Below are 18,063 nucleotides of genomic sequence, written 5' to 3'. Positions count from 1 at the left end.
CCCTGTTATCTCAATTAAAGATTCTTTATTCCTCTACCCATGGCTTAGATTTATTTCAGGACTGGGCACCAGCAAAGGCTTCACAGAAGAGTTGGCACTTGACATGAAGCCTTAAAGGAAGTTAGGGATTCCAATAAACCAAGATGAAGAGGGAGAGCATTCCAGGCATGGGGCATCAGTGGTGCAAAAGTTAGTCAGGTACTTAATATTTCTAAGGAAAAAAATCCTCTCTGCCAAAGCAGTGAAAAGCACACAATATTAAAGAATTATAACAAGAATTTCTAAGTCCAATAAGTTGACGTAAATTTGCTCTGATAATTTAAGAATCTGAAGAAAACCAACCCCTCTATATAAGACAATTTTGTGGGGCTTTGGATGGGAGTTTGAATTGGAATACTAACCTCTGAAAGTACAGGAAAAATTCTTGAACATATATGCATGTGTTGATTTAGAAAAGTATCTCAGATGGAGAGTAATTCTGACTAGAGAAAAGTCTATGGGGGACATGTTGGATCTCATCTTGGTAAGTGAGGATCTGCCCCTATATACTCATAACTCTTCATTTAAGACACATAGAGATTATTACTGTATTGTACTTTAATACAAAACTTAAGAGTACCAAAATGAGGAGAATCTGCTAACACAGAATGTCACCTGTATTGATGGTAGTTATTTTGGAAGATGAAATGTTTACTATAAATACACCAAGCTTCCAGTCCCTACAAAAGCAGCTGATCAAAAGGCATCCTTCTAAATCAGCATCAATTAAGAGTTAGATTTCAAAAATAAGGCTTACAGCCCAGCAAAGTACAAAGAAGAACATTTAGGGCAAGCACTAGTACAATTCACTAATCGAATTTGCAATGCTCTTTCATGCACCCAAGATGAAAGGATTTCAAAGAACACTCAACAACCCTCACCTCAGCCCTTAGTGAAATTTCCCTGCATCGGAACCAACGCACACATTAATATTCATGATTTTGAATGAGTCTTCATTGACAGGGGCATTCTTTTGGCAAGTGAGGGTGGGTGTTAAACACTCTCCACTTAACTTGTTTAAACTGATCTTTTGGGGCCCATGCCTGCAGCAACGACCATATTGAATATTTTTTATATATCTACACACACCCCAGAAGAAACACACAAATAGTTCTCCAAAGTGCCCGTGTTAATGGCACACCAAATGCCCTTACCACAAAGAAACTTTTTTTGAAAAAAAAATTCTCTATGTGTTTTATCTAAAAAGAAGTCCCAATGCACAAAAGTCCAAAAACTAGCTAATTTCTTCAATGTTCATTTAAAGAAAGCATCCATTAAACATATTCTGTAAATCCAGCTCTGAGGTAGGCTGTGATCGTGATTCAAAAGCTTTAAAATTAAAGGATCAAAGGGTTTGGAACTGTCAGGGACCCTTAGTGATTTTCTAGTCCATGGTTCTTAAAGTGCAGTCTAAGGATTCCTGGGGATCTCTAAGACCTATTAAAGGGGTCTGTGAAGTGAATATATATATATTCATAATAATATAAAACCTTTTACATTTTAGTGTAGCAAATAGTAATAGATATATACAACATAAATAAAAAACTCTTTGGGGGAGTCCTTAATAATTTTTAAGAGGGTCTTTTTAAAAGGTATTAAAATGAAAAAAAAAACTTGAGAATTGTTGATCTAGTCCAGGGGTGGGGAACCTGTGGCCTGGAGACTGATCTAGTCCAATCCCTGTATCATACATATGGCAAAACTCAGGCTCAGAGAGGTAAAAGAGACACAATGTGCATATCCAGAACTTTATTAATTCAAAGTAATAGCCAGACATACTGGAGTAATTCAGAAAACTATTATTAGGGAGCTAAGATTTATCTTATAAAAGGGCAATATTCTTAAAGCCCCTTTGAGACTAAATTAAGAGTTTGGAATAGATAATAATGGTAATTATAGTGACAATAACTCACACTTTTCTATCACTTTGACTTTTTTGAAGTTTTCTTGTCACAACAACAAGGTAAAGTAGTTACTGGAAGTATCATTATTCTCATTTTGCACCTGAAGAGTTAGTGGCTGGGAGAGGCTGTGACTTGCCTCTGATCCCATTGCTAGTCAATGTCAAAGGCAAGATCTAAACTAGATCTCGCACCTCCAAGTCCAGGGCTCTCTCCACTCTGTTCCTTCCAGCTTTACGATCTATGATCTTAGGAATTTCCCATAAATATTCAGCTCACTTACACAAGCCATATTTGCAACAGCAACAACAACAATGTACATCATGTAACTTTTCAGCAATTTATCTATTGGTGGTGAGAGAGAGAGAGAGAGAGAGAGAGAGAGAGAGAGCGCACTATATTTTAATTTTATGAAGGAGAAATAGTAGTCAAATGACTGTCATATGAACACAATGAATAACAGATGAGATAGGGGATGTAATTTTATTTTTTAAAGTATTGGCTCTTATGTGTGAAGCCATCTGACTCATCCTTGCTTCATTTCCCATGACTGAATGACTGCTCCTCACCACCACCATCTATTCTTTTCCTTGCTTCTTGGTCTACCAATACCATACAGTTCATCTGCTCCTTTACATCAAATAGTGTCTGTGAATGATCGTGGCCTTATTAATACTCACACACACAAAAAAATAAAGGCCAACCTTAAAAAAAGCTGCCATCTGTTTCCAAAGAAATTTTATTTCAAGTTGTGATACATAAAAAATATATCACAGCTAATCAGAGGTCAAAACGTGATTTTTTTTTGTTATTCTGTAAAGCTCATTGAGATGATACTGAATAAACAAATGGGGTGCAAAATAATGTCAAATAGTTAAATTGCAGATGAAAATATATGCCAAGTGGATCACAAATTTTTTCTGATTGAAATGACATGAGGCCAGTTTGGCTAGACTGGGCTGCAGTGATTATGTTTAATGAACATAATTGTCTTCCAGGTTGTTGGTTCATTATTTTGGATAGAAATGTAATTGCTTAAATTAGCTCAGTTCTTGGTTCACACTTTACTGACAAAAGTTTGTACAACTTTTGAGTACTTATGATGTATAATTTGTTTTCATATTGAAAAATAAAATTTATCTGTTTTATATCAGCCAATGTCACATCTTAGATATATTCTAAGCCAAAGTGAAACAATAATAACAATCGATAGTTCAGTACGTTTGTTTTTCTTTTCAATTACTACTTCGCAATTAATTATTAGTTTTCATTATTGGTTCACAAAGATATAATGATTCAGGTCTGATGAAACTGGTACAAAGTAAAACTATTTCAGTATTCTCTTAGAATTTCCAAAGAGTTTTCCCAAGTTCATTCTTAGCACTGTTAGCCCTTTACATATTTATGTTTACTAAAATCCCTCCATATCCCTCCTCTGGGCACTCAAATCTTCTAAGATTTCCATTGTACTTTTTGAAGTCCCCTACTCTTCCTTCAGATCCCTAGCTCTAATCTATTTACATAGACATTGTAGGAGAAGGTGGGTTTTAGTAACAGAAAAGAAAACACAGATTTGATAGTCATTTTATTTCCTCTGTTGAAAAACAAGGGAAAAAATCCTTGCTCCCTGGAAAATAGCAAAATGGCCACTTGTTCCTAGAACTTGAGAATTCTTTCCAATCCTGATCAAACATAGACTTGAGCTTCTTCCCAGTCTCATAAGGAATGAGAAGGACCACACAAAGATCCTTATGAGGATGAGAAGATCCTAAGTTCATGTTTGAGCATGACAGAAAGAAAATGCCTCTCTTGTAGGATAAAACCTTTGGACCACAAAAAAAACAACAGTGGCTTGGACAATTCGATAACATAACCCCTTATGATTTGAAAGTAATCATTGCAGAACCTTTTCTCAGAGTAAAAGTGTAATTGGTTATAGATCAATAAGTAATTTCTTTCAAGAGAAAAAAACTCTTGGATGTCTATGTGTGTATGTGTGTATTTTTAAAGTAACAAGGCTCTTAAATCAATATGGAGCAAATATATTCAGAAATTGAGATTACCCTAAACAATACGATTTCTTGCTGTACTAGTTAAGCTTATCTCAACTGATCATTTATTTATGATGCCATAAAAATCCAGATGCTTTCAATTGTTACTTATTTGCTGTAAGGCAATTGAAAATACTTTTCAAGACTTCCTATTGTGACAAGTGCATTTTCAACAGAAAATTTATGACCATACAATAATGGTGGTAGCCTTTTTTTTAAAGATTAATAACAAATTCCGTTTTCAAGATAACTCTAACCCTCTAGAGATCTTACTGGAAATTTCAGAAGTCTGATGCAAAACTGAGATAAGTAAAACTTCTTTGGAGAATTGAAGCCCAATAAATGACTGCATTGATATGCCTTGGTTACAGTGTTGGAATATCAGTGCTAGGTTTGCACATCCCACATGAGGGGTGTGATGTTGGAAGGTTTTTTCCATGGTGACAGTTTTAGCTATAGAACCCTTCTCATAGTCTTATAAATTCTTTCTTTACTTTCATTCATGTCACTGAATCCTCTATAAGGCTTCAATTATTTACCTTTATTTTTTTCCATATCATTTTACTCTAGGCTCTTCTGCTTTCCCCTGGGAAAGAAATCCCAGTGATGCAATAAGAGAACTCAACCTGGCTTCAGTTTGTAGGCTACCCATCCTAATTTCTGCCAAATTAATAGGCACATTTTATTTTGTTTTTAAGGCTAGTTCCAAAATATCTGCTACAGACTTCAGAATTCCATTTTTTAAAAAAAACTTTTTAAAAAAAAACATAGCAATGTATATAAAAGACAAAATGTTATACATACACACACTCCTTTGACCACAAGCTACATATAACTACACTAAAACCATTTAGAAAATCAAAAGCAGTAGTCTTTCTGAAAATCATCCATGGAAAGGAGCAAGAACAATTAGGAAATAATGGTTTAAGAAAAGTAAAAATCCACTTTGGATTGAGAGTACTTACAATATGTAGCTCTAAGTAGTCACCGAGCCCTGAAGAACTGTCCACTCGTACCAATACAGCTTCTTTCTGAACCGTGCTAAACCCTATGGCCAGTCTGTCTGCACGTGTACTGGGCCGGTCATTAGGAGGCCATTTGTATGTGATTTGTCCACCTCCTTTGCTAAAGATATACGTTGTTCCAGCTGAAAACAAAACAAAACAAAACAAACAAAATGATGAAGTCCATTAGTTCTTTTGCATCAAGACTATATAACTTTGTCACTACGCTAGGAATTGATTTTAGTCTAATAAGTTCAATAAAGAGGAAAAGAACATACAGGTGCTTTAAATGAAACAGCATGGAAACTCAATTTTAAAATACAGTCACTAAATCTACTAGCAGCTGTTTCAGAAAAATATTGGATCACTCGCTGCCTATTCCACTGAGTGAGACATAGAGATGCAATGGAACATGGTGGGGAAAACCACATTCAAGAATTCAGCAGGACTGGGCTCTAATCCTCATTCTTCTCCTAGTCATGTTGCATGGGCAATGTTGCATGTGACATCTGTTTTCTCATCTGTAAAATGAGTGTATTACCTACCTTGTCAACCTCCTGAGGTTGCTATAGGGATCGCTAGTATTTAGTAATGAGAGCTGGCATTTATTTAATGCTTTTAAAGCTTGCAGAGTACTTTACTTGTATCATTCTATTTGATACTCACAAGAATCATGTAAAGGAGGTACAATTATAACCCCTATTTCACCGATGAGGACAGTGAGGCATAGAGAAATTAGCCGACTTCCTCTAGGGTAACACAGCTAAGATGTCTGATACAAGATTTGAACTCAGGTCTTCCTGACTCTCTAGAATTCCATGCACTGAACCACCCAGCAGCTGATCAAATAAAATGTATTTGAAACAGTATACTTTGTGAAGAATTTTAGATCAAGTGAAATCATGCTCTAATGCAAGGAGTCGTACCAACCAACTGACTCTCAGTTTTCTAAGGCTGCACCAGCAGGACTGGAGCTTTGGCAAGGCCTACTTATGGCCTGGGTGGTGTCTGTCATCTGAGGATCAGCCTACATTTGAAGAGATTCACCACCAAAAAGGGTGACCACAACACCATAAAGAATGAATGGAGAAGCCATGATAAATATCATTGGAGATATTATCCACACTGATGTAATTATAGATCTTTTCAAGTCAAAGAAAGAGATGTAGAAGTATCAGACATCAATAAGATATTATGGAATCTAACTGGTTTTGCCTGTTTTTCAGGATTATTAAGGACCACACTAGAAATAAAAATCTACTGTGTCTATTTGTTACGAAAAAGGAAATATTGACTATTGTTACTTCCTAAAGATGCAGCAATATATAGATTAACCTTTCTTCTCATAGTAAGTCTTCAAGAAATGAGAGGGTCGTCTGGAACAGTGGATCAAATCACAAGTAAACTCTTATCCCATTTTGTCAAGGAAAAGAAGGGTTTATTCTGGTGAGACAGATAGATAACTATTGGATGAGCAGCCACAAGCCTCAGTAGTCATGCTATGACACTGCAGATAACAGATAACTTCTGTGTAAGCTGGGTCTTATTTAACAAGCAACATCTAGTAGCTGTTAGATCATCCAGCATCACACACATGTATATATGTACTTATATGTATGTACATATATGTATATATATATATATATATATGTGTGTGTGTGTGTGTGTGTGTGTGTGTGTGTGTGTACACATACATACACACTTACTCTTATATTCACAAAACTATGTATGACGCCAGGTCTTCTTTTCATGGAAATTCAAATAGTTGATGGTGATGATAATGAAACATTTGGATTCTGTCTTAATAAAAAGAGATCTTTTGTTTTAACAAGTTAGTTGTTATCAAATATATTTGTTTCCTTTCCTTCCACCACTGGCTTCCTCCACCATTGAATTTAATAGAGTTCTTTGTGAGAACAGGGAAAAGTATATTTAGTAAACAAAGAGTTCTCTTCCCCTATACTAAAAACTAGAGGATTAGAAGAGAGATGATTATAGGTACAGAGTTGGGGTCAGAAATTAGTTTTGTGTGTGTGTGTGTGTGTGTGTGCGTGTGTGTGTGTGTGTGTGTGTGTGTGTGTGTGTGTGTGTGTTTTCCTTTCAGGATAATGCCATTGTAAGAAAACTAAAAGTCTTTGATTCTAAGTTCCAAAAATCTATTGTAGTTGCCTAGATGAATACCTTAAGGAAACAATGATCAGCTTGGGGGTAAGGAGGTTTTGGGAGATAATTCGATAATTTTTCTATGAGAGGCAACATGAAGGTAAGAAAAAAGAGTCAAGTGAATTAAGATAATGAAATAAAAAGCCTAGGACTTGGGGGACTTCTATAGTACTGAGAGAGAATGGTTTAAGATATCCATCTGTGAGGTTTAGGTATATAATAGGAATGCAAGATTTGTAACTTTTCTGGTCTAAGACAAGGAAGATTAATCACTCTGGCTACTATCTGCGTGTTCTTGACAATGGCAGACTAGCCCAGTGGCCTTGGAATGCTTCTAGGCTGCAACTTTCTCATCTATAAAATGAGGAAGTTAGACTCGATCAGTTGATCAATCAACAAGCATTTATTAAGCACTTACTGTGTATCAGACACTGTGAAAGAACTGGGAATACAAAGAAAAAAGGAGAAAAAGTCCCAGCTTATATCAGAATGGATGCTAGCATTTATTTTGGGTTTTAACCTTTGCAAAGCATTCTTTCTCTCTCTCTCTCTCTCTCCCTCTCTCTCTCTCTCTCTCTCTCTCTCTCTCTCTCTCTCTCTCTCTCTCTCTCCCATACATATATATACATACATACATATATATGTATAACCTTTTCACCAACTCTGTGAAGTAGATGCTATTATTAGCCTTAGTTTGCTGATGAGGAAACTGAGGCTGACTGAGACTGTGACTTGCTTAGGGTCATACATACATACAAAGAGCTAGCTTACTTACTAGCATATAGATATTAAATGCATAAGTTATTATCTGAACTCAGGTCTTTCTCATTCCAAGTCCAGCATTCTTTCCACTATGCCAGGTCAAGACATCGAGATGCCAAGATCTTTATGGCTTCTTTCAGTCCTAAGAAAGACTACAATTCTAATTTCGATGCAAGACAGTTTTTCTTAGGTCATATCAATGTTCACATCAATGGATCTATGACCTTAATGATGTCAATACTCCCAGTGCAACCCATCCATACTTGTGCTTCCTGTGCATCCAATATGGTGGGGTCCTTTCTTTTATTTTCCAGGTTTTATATGGCTACTAGGAAATCAGAGAATCTGGGTTCAAATTCCAGCCCTGATGGTTATTACTAGCATGTTCCTGGGCAAATCACTTAACTTCCTTGGGCCTTAGTTTCCTCATCTGTAAAAGTATTGAACTAAATGGTCCCTGAGTTCCATTCCGGTTCTTAATTTTTCATCCTAATGGTATGTGTCAGCTGTCCATCTGTTGTCCCTCTCTCTTGCCACATGCTGGCCCATATTTCTTTTTCCTTCCACATTATTGTTTGGTACTTTAAATCAAAGAATTCACCAGTGAGTACAAGGTCACACTTGGGGCCTTCACGTTTGGGCATTTATAGAGACCTCTCTCTCTCTGAAGGTAAATATCATAATGCAAGTTTCATTACTAAGGATTTGAGTTTTAGCTCATCTTCCAACCTTTTTTCCAGAGAGTATTAAGACCTAGAAACCACCAAAGCCATTGTCTAAATTGTCATGCCTACCACTGCTTTCAGGCTCTATAAGCATCATCAGGAGAGAATGAATGCAGTTGCTTTCACAAAGGCTTTTATACAATGTGACAAATCTCACTTTGGTGGGGGGGGAGGTTCTTTTTGTGAGAAGTCACTGAAGAGCAGTCATCTTTTTTCTTTCTTGCTCATGGCTGTGCTTTGTTTTGTAGTCATCAGCTCAATTCCATTGTAGGCAGTGGAATTAGATTGTCAAGGCCTTGATATCCTCCCTATCCCCTTTATAAGCTTCATATCATTCTTTTAAAAGTAGTTTAGATCTAACACTCACACATTCCCTGCGCTCTTAACATTTTTCTACTAACTCAGGGGCTTAGAAAAGCATTAAAACTAAGCTTTGAAATAACGTTAATGTCTTTATAATTAAGTATAGTGGGTCAGACAAAGGTCTTTAATGACAATTTTTTCCAATGGCTTGCCAATGAAAACAGTGTTTTTCAGTTCAATAACCATGTATTAATCCTTTGCTGCCTTGTGGAACAACACTTCGCTGTGCACTGGAGGAGAGACAGAGTTTCTATACTAGGGTTATTTATGCTATCATGGCATTTGTAGTCAAATACCAGGATGTAACGCTTACATAGATTCGTATTATGCAAAATAGGGCATATGGTAAATGTATTGAGGAATGTGGTACATTGACTGGTGAGAGGTTCGACCTCAGAGTGAGAAGGACCTGGTTTCAAGTTCTGCCTTTGACACACTCACTAGCTGTGTGAATACAAAACCAGTCACTTTTCCTCCCAGGGCCCACAACAACTTTTCAAGGAGTTTTAAAATCCCAGGTCTGGGCCATGCCCTTCCTCCTTGTTAGTCTAAATAAGGTGTTCAGAAAGGTACAAAATACTATGAAAGATCCTAAGGTGAAGGGGTAGTTAGAACCAAGGAAGTCTTCACAGAGGTCATAGCATTTGGATTGAGTTTAAAGGCTGGATACAAATTCGATAGGCAAAGAAAAGCATCCTACAAATAGGAAATAACTTGGCTAATGGCAAAAAGGTAGGAAAGTGAAGTTTGTGCTAGGGTCAAAGAGTAATTTACTTTGGCATATACAATATGTGAAGTGGAAGAAGATGAGACAAATTAAAGGGGCACCAGATTGAACGGGACCATGAATTCCTTTTACAATATTTGCCAAGGTATTTGCTGGTGCCTTAGAAGGTGTCCCTGCTAAAAGTCCAAATTCAAAACAGCAACAAACAAACAACACAACAATATAGGTGCAGAGTCTTGGAGCTGGAAGGAACCACAGAGGTCATTCTAGTAACAACACTCTCATTTTAAAGATAAGGAAATCAAGGCCCAAAGAAGCCCTGACTTGGTCAAGGTCATGTAAATTAAGTGGGGGTGCAAGGATTTGCACCCATGCCTTCTGAAGCCAGATCCCATTTTTTTCCGTCTATGTCATAATATCATACTGATTGTTAACTAGATCACTACAAATTAGATCACTACAGGAACACAAAGGAGTCTTAAAAATCAAAGTGAATGTCAAATCCTTGTTTCCTAGATGGTGATGTGTATGTAGCTAAATAAGGAAACCATAAAATTAGTTCATCCACATGTGCACTTTGGAATGGTGTAGTGCAGATAATGCCCTGGGCTTGGAATTGAGTCGCAAGAGGAGAGCACCTGAAAATGTATTGGGAAAATTGTCCAGTGATTTCAATGACCTCAAACTCTTCAGCACTCCCAAAACCCATCTCTTTGCCAGAGGTGTCAAATTTTCCACAAGGCTCCACAGAACTCCAAAGTGTGGCCAAATTAGATTAAAATGTAATTGGGAAATGCTTAACAAAATAAATTAAAGTGCAATACAACACAAATAATGTTAATTTGTTATTTTTTTTAGGTTAATATGTTGGCCAGGGATATGTTTCTATTTGAATTTGACACTGCTGCTTTACACAACAATGTTTTCCCAATGATACTATTTATCTGTAAATCTGAGAGGAGTGTACACCCAGAAGAATTAAAATTGCAAAAGAGTAACAAACAAGAGATGGGCACCCTGAATGCTACTTTGATATCACCAATTAATTAACCAATCAACAAGCACTTATTAAGCACGGAGTATGATAGGCACTGTTCTATGTAAGGGAGATATAAAGATAAAAATCAATGTACAAAAAAACCTGGAGGAAGCTCTCCAGTGTGTTTGGCAGATACTCTTTGAAAGATTTATGTGAAAATACTGGCAAGAATTTCACAGGGTCTTTGTGATCTCTGTTGGTGAAGGGAATAGTCACACCTGGGAAATCAGGGAGTCATAAAAAGAATCAAAATCAGTCTTCCAATAGTTACTTGATCTTAAAAAAATATCTTTCTGAATAAAGGCAGTCCATTATCTCTACTGTAATATGCAGAAATCTTTTAGATGGGTATTAATTTACTGTGTAACAAAACAAAAAAAATGTTCAGTCAGTAAATAAGCATCTTTAAGTGACTACTCTGTGTCAGGCACTGTACTAAGTGCTGGGGACATAAAAAAATGCAAAAGACACTTCTTGCTCTGAAGGATCTTAAAGTCTAATGGAGGAGATAACATGCAAATAACTATAGACATGAGTAACTGGAAATGACAGAGAGAGGGCACTAAATTGAGGGGGGTTAGGAAAGACTTCTTGGAGAAGGTAAGGTTTTAGCTGTGATGTGAAGGAAGCCTGGAGACAGAGATGAGGAGGGAGAAAGTTCCAGGTATGGGCAACAGCGAAAATGCCCAGTTAGAAAAAGGGCATGTCTCCTCTGAGGAATATCAAAGAAGCCACTATCACAGGAGTGCAGAATCCAGCACAAGCTACAAGAAAACTGGAAAGGTGGATGGAGGAGCAGGTTATAAAGGATTCTGAATGCTGAATAGAAGATTTTATATTTGATTCTGAAGGATAAAGAAAACCACTCTAGTCTATTCAGGAGGAGAATGGAATGTTCAGACCAGAGATTAAAGATCTCTTTGACAATTAAATTGAAGATGGATTGTAGTAAGGAAGGACTTGAGTCAGGAAGACCAATCAGCAGACTACTGCAATTGTTCAGATGTGAATAAGGGCCTGTACCTGGGTGGTGACAGTGCCAGAGAAGAAAATGTGGCACATGTGAGAGACATTGTGAAAGTAGAAACAGCAGGATTTAGCAACTGATTGGTTATAGAGGGGTGAGAAAGATTGAGAAGTGGAGGATGATACTAAGGTTGTAAGCTTGTGTGACTGGGAGGAGCTTGACAGTAAGAAGGATTCGGGCAAAAGAGAATGAGTTCCACTTGGGACATGTTGAGTTTAAGATGTCTAATGGACATTCAAATCCAGATGTCCTAGGTGGCACAGGTGGTGCAGTGAATAGAGTGTTGGACTTTGGGTCGGGGAGGCCTGGTTTTTAATCCTGTAAATATAAATCCTGGAATACAAAATTTAGACACTTACTAGGTATGCAACTTTGGACAAGTCACTCAACTTCCATTGGCCGTCATTTCCTCATGTGTAAAATAGGGCTAACCATACCACCTAACTTCCAAAGTTGTTGTGAGACTAAAATGATATCATATTTTGTAAAGCATTTTGAAAGCCTTAAAACTTTACGTAAATGTTAGCTGTTGTCGTTGTTATAATTTCCAATAGGAAGATGCAGATGTTAGACTGAAGGGCAGCAGAAAGTATAGGGTTGGATAAATCACTTTAAGAACCATCCACGTACAGATGATAGTTGAATCCATGTGAGCTAATTAGATTACCAAGTGAAATAGGAAAGAGAGAGAAGAGAAGCCCCTAAAATTTAAGTACCTATAGATAAATTCAATGAATTTGCACAATTTAGTTGAAACCAAATGCGTCATTGTCTTTTTAATGCCTTTTACACATTTCAGTTTTCATTAATCAGTTCAGTACTCTATCGATCACTGGCACATTACTCCCTACATAAAGCTCACTGTGTCCATTCACTATTAAGGTGACAATGTTTGTGATATTAAATTACACCAAATGGAAGCTTTTATGCAATAGGGAATACTAATCACATTAAAGTATGCCTTTAACAGGTCAAAAGTTGGGATATTGACAACAACATTTTTTAAAAGTTGTCTTTTGGCCTTTTAAAATAGAAGGCCATTATATCGGCACAAAGTGGGCAGAGAGGTTGAGGTATTAACTCATACAAGTTTCCTTCTAATGCAAAAAGACAATCAATGTGCAACAATACCACACCAGAATTGTAGCTTCAAGATTATCAACAATGCTAGGATGAATGTTGAGGAAAGCACTTTCTTTATTATTTATGCATGTTTCTATACGGCAAATGCTAAAGTATCAGCAGCATGACTTCTAATGGATTTATTACAAATTAACCCTGACATCCATCACAGAACAGCTTGTATAGATGACTAATATTTAAAGTGGTTTTCTACAGTCTCTACACTTAAGTTGTACATCAAGGCCATATTACTCAACTTAAATTCATTAACAACCTGGTACCATTAGATGCTGATTTCATAGTATAAATATAGTTGACAACATGACAAATATTTAAAAAAAAACCCAGACATGAGGACTTATTTCTGAGGATTCAAATACCTCTAATATGCCAAGGAATTATTTAGACTCATTGACAAAAAACACAGTTTCTTTTTTCCCCCATGTTTAAAACTCTCCCTCTTCCCAAACATACTTCAGTCACACATTCTGTTCTCCCAAGGTTAAGATTTAGTGGTTAACCCACAAGTTTTCATCCAAACTTTGGCTGTTCGAGATTACTGCTACATAAAACGTGAATAATTAATTTCCCAATAGATTAGCTTCCAATTTGTGATATGTGCCAAGAGTGGGAACATTTTTGAAAGTTTAGAATTCTTTATATGCCACCAAGTAACCAACATGAAACATTTTAACCCATTATGATTCCATTAACTTTAACAAGCCAGCAACATCTCTGTTAGGGAAAGTTTGCTAGGCAGTCAGATGGAAATTAAAAGTAAAATGACTATAAATAAAAGGAGCTTTTATACATCGTACAACCTTGTCAAGATCTACTTTATTAAATCTAAATTTCCTGAAGAGTTTCTCTAGTCATTGAAGGTATGCTATGGGAAAAGAGCCACAAGAAGCAAAAGCTATAACCATTAGACTATTAAATGCAAAAGGAGTCTCAGGTGAGTGAACACTAGCTTAGCCAATCAGCCCCAAATGCTGAAGCCTATGAATTCTTACCAATGTCCCCAATACCTTACAACACTAATAGTCCATTACTGTCCACCATTTGTCTTTCTAAATGATTATACTATAATGTGAACTACTTGAATTCAAGATCATAAGGGATGAATGAGTTTATGAAATGGGGCAGCATGAGGACACAATTCCCAAAAGCTCATTTGGTGGAATTGCAAAAGCAGTGGAGGTAAGGACAGGAAGAGATTCATAGGGTTTAGATCATTTAAGTGAGATAGTGAGACAGTAATGAAATACCATAAAACATGTAAAGACTCACATTCACGTATACACACACACACACACACACACACACACACAGAGATTTCAGTTCCTAAAAAGGAATACCACCATCACTAAAAAGATTAAAGGAATACAAAACTTGACATAAGGTACACTAGGGTCTGCTCATGCTTCTGCAGGGGAAAACAAAAAAAAAATAAACAAAAAAGGCTACAACAGGAGAAAAGAGGTAATAAAAATGAAAAGGCCATGGCAAACAAGAGGCAGATGCATTACTACTAACCAAAAAGGTTAGGGAGAATGAAAGGCTTTTACACATAAATCATGGTGAAAGAAAGCTAGTAAGTCTATTAATAAATGAAAAGGAGGAGGAAATACAGCACTGTCATTGAAGGGACTCCAATATTGAACTGTTTGTCTGAAGCAGAACAGCGAAGGAGATTTTAGATAACTAAGAAATACTAAAAACCTCATTTAGATAGCTCAGGATAAATTCAAATGAGGAAGCAGTAGAAATTTCACACATATACAATAATGTACAATTAGAAGCCTTAGAATCTTAAAGGGGTCATTAGAAGTTAAACAAAAAAAAAAGACAGGATAGATGTTCAAGAAATGGAAAACTCTAGGAGAAACACAGCCAGTACAGGCACCCTTGTGAAGCCAGACAACCTTCCTACACCAGCTGCCTTATCTACTATGTATGTATGCTTTTAGGTATAAAAGGATTTAGAATGCCTCTTTCAAGACTCTCTTCATAGAAAAGGTTCACAGCAATTTGTGAGTATTGAGGCAAAACGTGTATTGGAAAACATGGATAGGTGAAAGAGAAATGTGATTTTTTTTGTGGAAATGTAGTACAGCTGTGTCTAGTTAAGGTGTAGCCCAGAGATGTAAAACAGGGTGACCACTCACAACACTCCTGAGAATGGTCTGAACCAGTTAAAAATGTAATTAGGAAATATTTAACAAATAAAATTTCAATGAAGTAGAAATTATATTAATATGTGGCATTAAGTCAGTATGTGGCCCACAGGGGTCCTTATGTAAAGTTTATTGGCCCCTGTTTCTATATGAGTTTGATACCACTGGTACTGTGGACTTGGAATGAGGAAGCCCGAGGTTCAAATCCCATTTTAGACCTTACTGGTTGCGTGACCCAGGGAAAATCACTTAACCTCTCCGAGCTTCAGTTTCTTCACCTGTAAAAATCAGGACGGAGTCAATGACTTCTCAGGTCATCTCTAGCTTTAAATCTATGATCCTATAAATTTCAGAAAAGTTGCTGAGATGAAAAGGTTGGAATTCCTTCACTAGGAGTTTCCAAGTAGCAGTGAAACTACAGATTGGTAAAAGAAAAAAAATATATGTATTACAGATCACCAAGCAAGGTGAAAGAAATAGATGATGAGGTTCTGATAAAATTTAATAAGCATCTAGCAAGTCATTGTGCTATGCACTGATCATGGAACTGTCATAGAATTGAGTTCTAACAATAAACAGTGGTGGGCTGGGATGGGGTGGGAAGGCTTTGACTACTATTATAGTTTCTGGAAGTCCTCTTCCACTAAACGGCAAACATTCAAAAAACTCTTCACCTGTTTTGCCAACAACTATTTTTCAGAAGGTAGAGGAAGGGTCAAGAAAGAATTATTACTCTGGATTTATATAGAGAATCTATTGGGCCAGCAAGAAGTGATAAGAATGGGAAAAAGTGGCCATATGGCCATTTTTTTGAGTTGATATCATCTTAAGAGTTTACAAGAGGTCAAAAGATGATACTAGACATAATTAGTTGTACACACCAGGTTTTGAGCAGCTACGTTGTACAGTAGATAGAGCATACATTCAGAAAGACTCCTCTTCTTGAGTTAAAGTTTGGCCTCAGACACTTATTAGGTGTGTGACTCTGGGCAAGTCACTTAATTCTGTTTGCCTCAGTTTCCTCATCTATAAATGAGAGAGAGATGGAAATGGCAAGCCACTCCAGTATCTTTGTCAAGAAAATCCCAAATGGGGTCATAAAGAGTCAGACAAAACTGAAAAACAATTGAATAACAAACCCTAGGTTTGAGGGAAGATTATTTTAAAATTGAGGTAAATTATAGGTATAATCTTATTGTCTGAAATGCTAAAAGGGAAGAAATTTATGAAAATTAAAAAGGTAAGGCACCCCAAGAGACCAATATAGTTGTACCAGGAACTTCTGAATAAACACAGACTTTCAAAGTCTAAGTACAACAGCTATAAGGTAGGTAGGGGGAGACAAAAGAGTGGTATATGAGTTTATAAGAGGAGTGGCAAAGTCCAGCATAATCTGAACCTTTCAAAAATACAAAGAACACTTTGAGCTATCAGTATGCAAGGTGAGAAGAATGAAGGGTTAGGATTAATGCTTCCATCATAACAGACAAAAAGCAGAAAATGGAATTTCTGAATTCATTTTTAATCCCTTCTTAAGGAGAATGATCTTCATATTGGAAAGAACAAAGTAAACATGACCAAGAAGGAACTGAGGGCCAACATAGACAAGGAAATAATGAAAACAGCACCTACCTATACTGAGTGAGTTATTTGTAGTGCATCTTAATGTAAAAATAAAGGTCCTAAAACATTTAAGGGTTTTGGAAGACTACAAGCTAGACCTGAGCCAACAATATGATATATGGCTGCCAGTGATAGGATGTCAGGCAGCATTAATTGAACTATAGTATTCAGAACAAGGTAATACCTCGATTCTCTTGGAGGAGACAAATGATACCCTAGGGTACTGAAAGAACTTGCAGCTATAGTGGATGAATGGATGATGGTGACCCGTAAAGATCACCAAAATGGTGGATGGGAGCAATGCAAAAAGAATTAAGACAGAATAATGTTGTCCCTATTTTCAAAGAAGGGGAGATAGATTCTGGGAATGATTGCCCAGTGGGCTTGATGAGTCTCCCTGGAAAAATGGTAGAATGCATTATTAAACATATAATTTGTGAGCACTTAAAAAGGGAAGCAGTGATCATTAGCAGCCAGCATACAGATTCACTAAGAACAAGCCATGCCAGACTACTTTCATTTCCTTCTTTGACCAGGTTACTAGACAGGTTGATTGGGGAACACTGTAGACACAATATGTCGAGATTTCAGCAAGTCGTTTGACAAATCTCTTCAGGATCACTTGTGGACACAATAGAGAAACACAGACGATGTAAATACAGCCATATGGATCTGCAATTTGTAATAACTACACTAAAATAGTATTGATTGCTAGATTAATGTGAACCTAGAAGTAGTCAATCAATGAACAAGAAATGTTTATTAGAATCCTACTATGTGCAGAGTACACAGTTTGAAATACAACAGTGATAGGGTCTCTTCTATCATGGAGCAACATTCTACTGAGGTTGGTGGGGATTGGGGCAGAATCAGGGCACAGCATGTTCACAGACCAAGTGAATTAAGGAAACATAAATAAATTTTAGAAGAAACATTAATAATTTGGAGAATCAAGAAAATCCTCTTGATGGAAGTTATGGTTAAGTTTTTCCTTGAAAGGATTTAAGAGGTATAAGAGGCAGAGGTGAAAAGGGATGACATTCCAGGTAAGGAGTCATCTTCTAAAATGGCATGGAGGTGAGGGACAGAATGGCCTGTATGAGATAGCAAGCGTAACGGTTTGGCTGCAAAATAGAATATCTGAGGGAAAATCTTCACCATGACCTCCAATACCTCAATCCCTCATTTCTTTCCTAGGCCATTACCATGTGCACTGACTACACTCTCCTCCCTTCCCTATCTAAACCCTTGGTGAAGCAGTTCAACTTTATACAGTCTTCTTCCCTCAAATCCCTTGCCCCCTAATCCTATCCAAGATCTTGCCCTGCCAAGCCTCAGTC

General features: G+C 36.8%; 1 protein-coding gene across 8 annotated transcripts in view; it reads right to left on the bottom strand.

The window, feature by feature from the left end:
* Positions 1–18,063, bottom strand: part of NRXN1 (neurexin 1) — a 1,448,730-nt gene that overhangs the window by 410,023 nt on the left and 1,020,644 nt on the right. For all 8 annotated transcript variants that reach the window (XM_036751791.1, XM_036751793.1, XM_036751799.1 and 5 more), the window contains one exon: positions 4,957–5,138. In XM_036751791.1, coding sequence (XP_036607686.1) covers positions 4,957–5,138 — 182 coding nt within the window. The remainder of the gene's footprint in view (positions 1–4,956; positions 5,139–18,063) is intronic.

This window comes from Trichosurus vulpecula, chromosome 3, assembly GCF_011100635.1.
Source record: "Trichosurus vulpecula isolate mTriVul1 chromosome 3, mTriVul1.pri, whole genome shotgun sequence".
In the NCBI taxonomy this organism is placed as follows: domain Eukaryota; kingdom Metazoa; phylum Chordata; class Mammalia; order Diprotodontia; family Phalangeridae; genus Trichosurus; species Trichosurus vulpecula.
The sequence above is the reverse complement of the archived record's forward strand: the minus strand, read 5'-3'. Positions and strand labels throughout refer to the sequence as shown.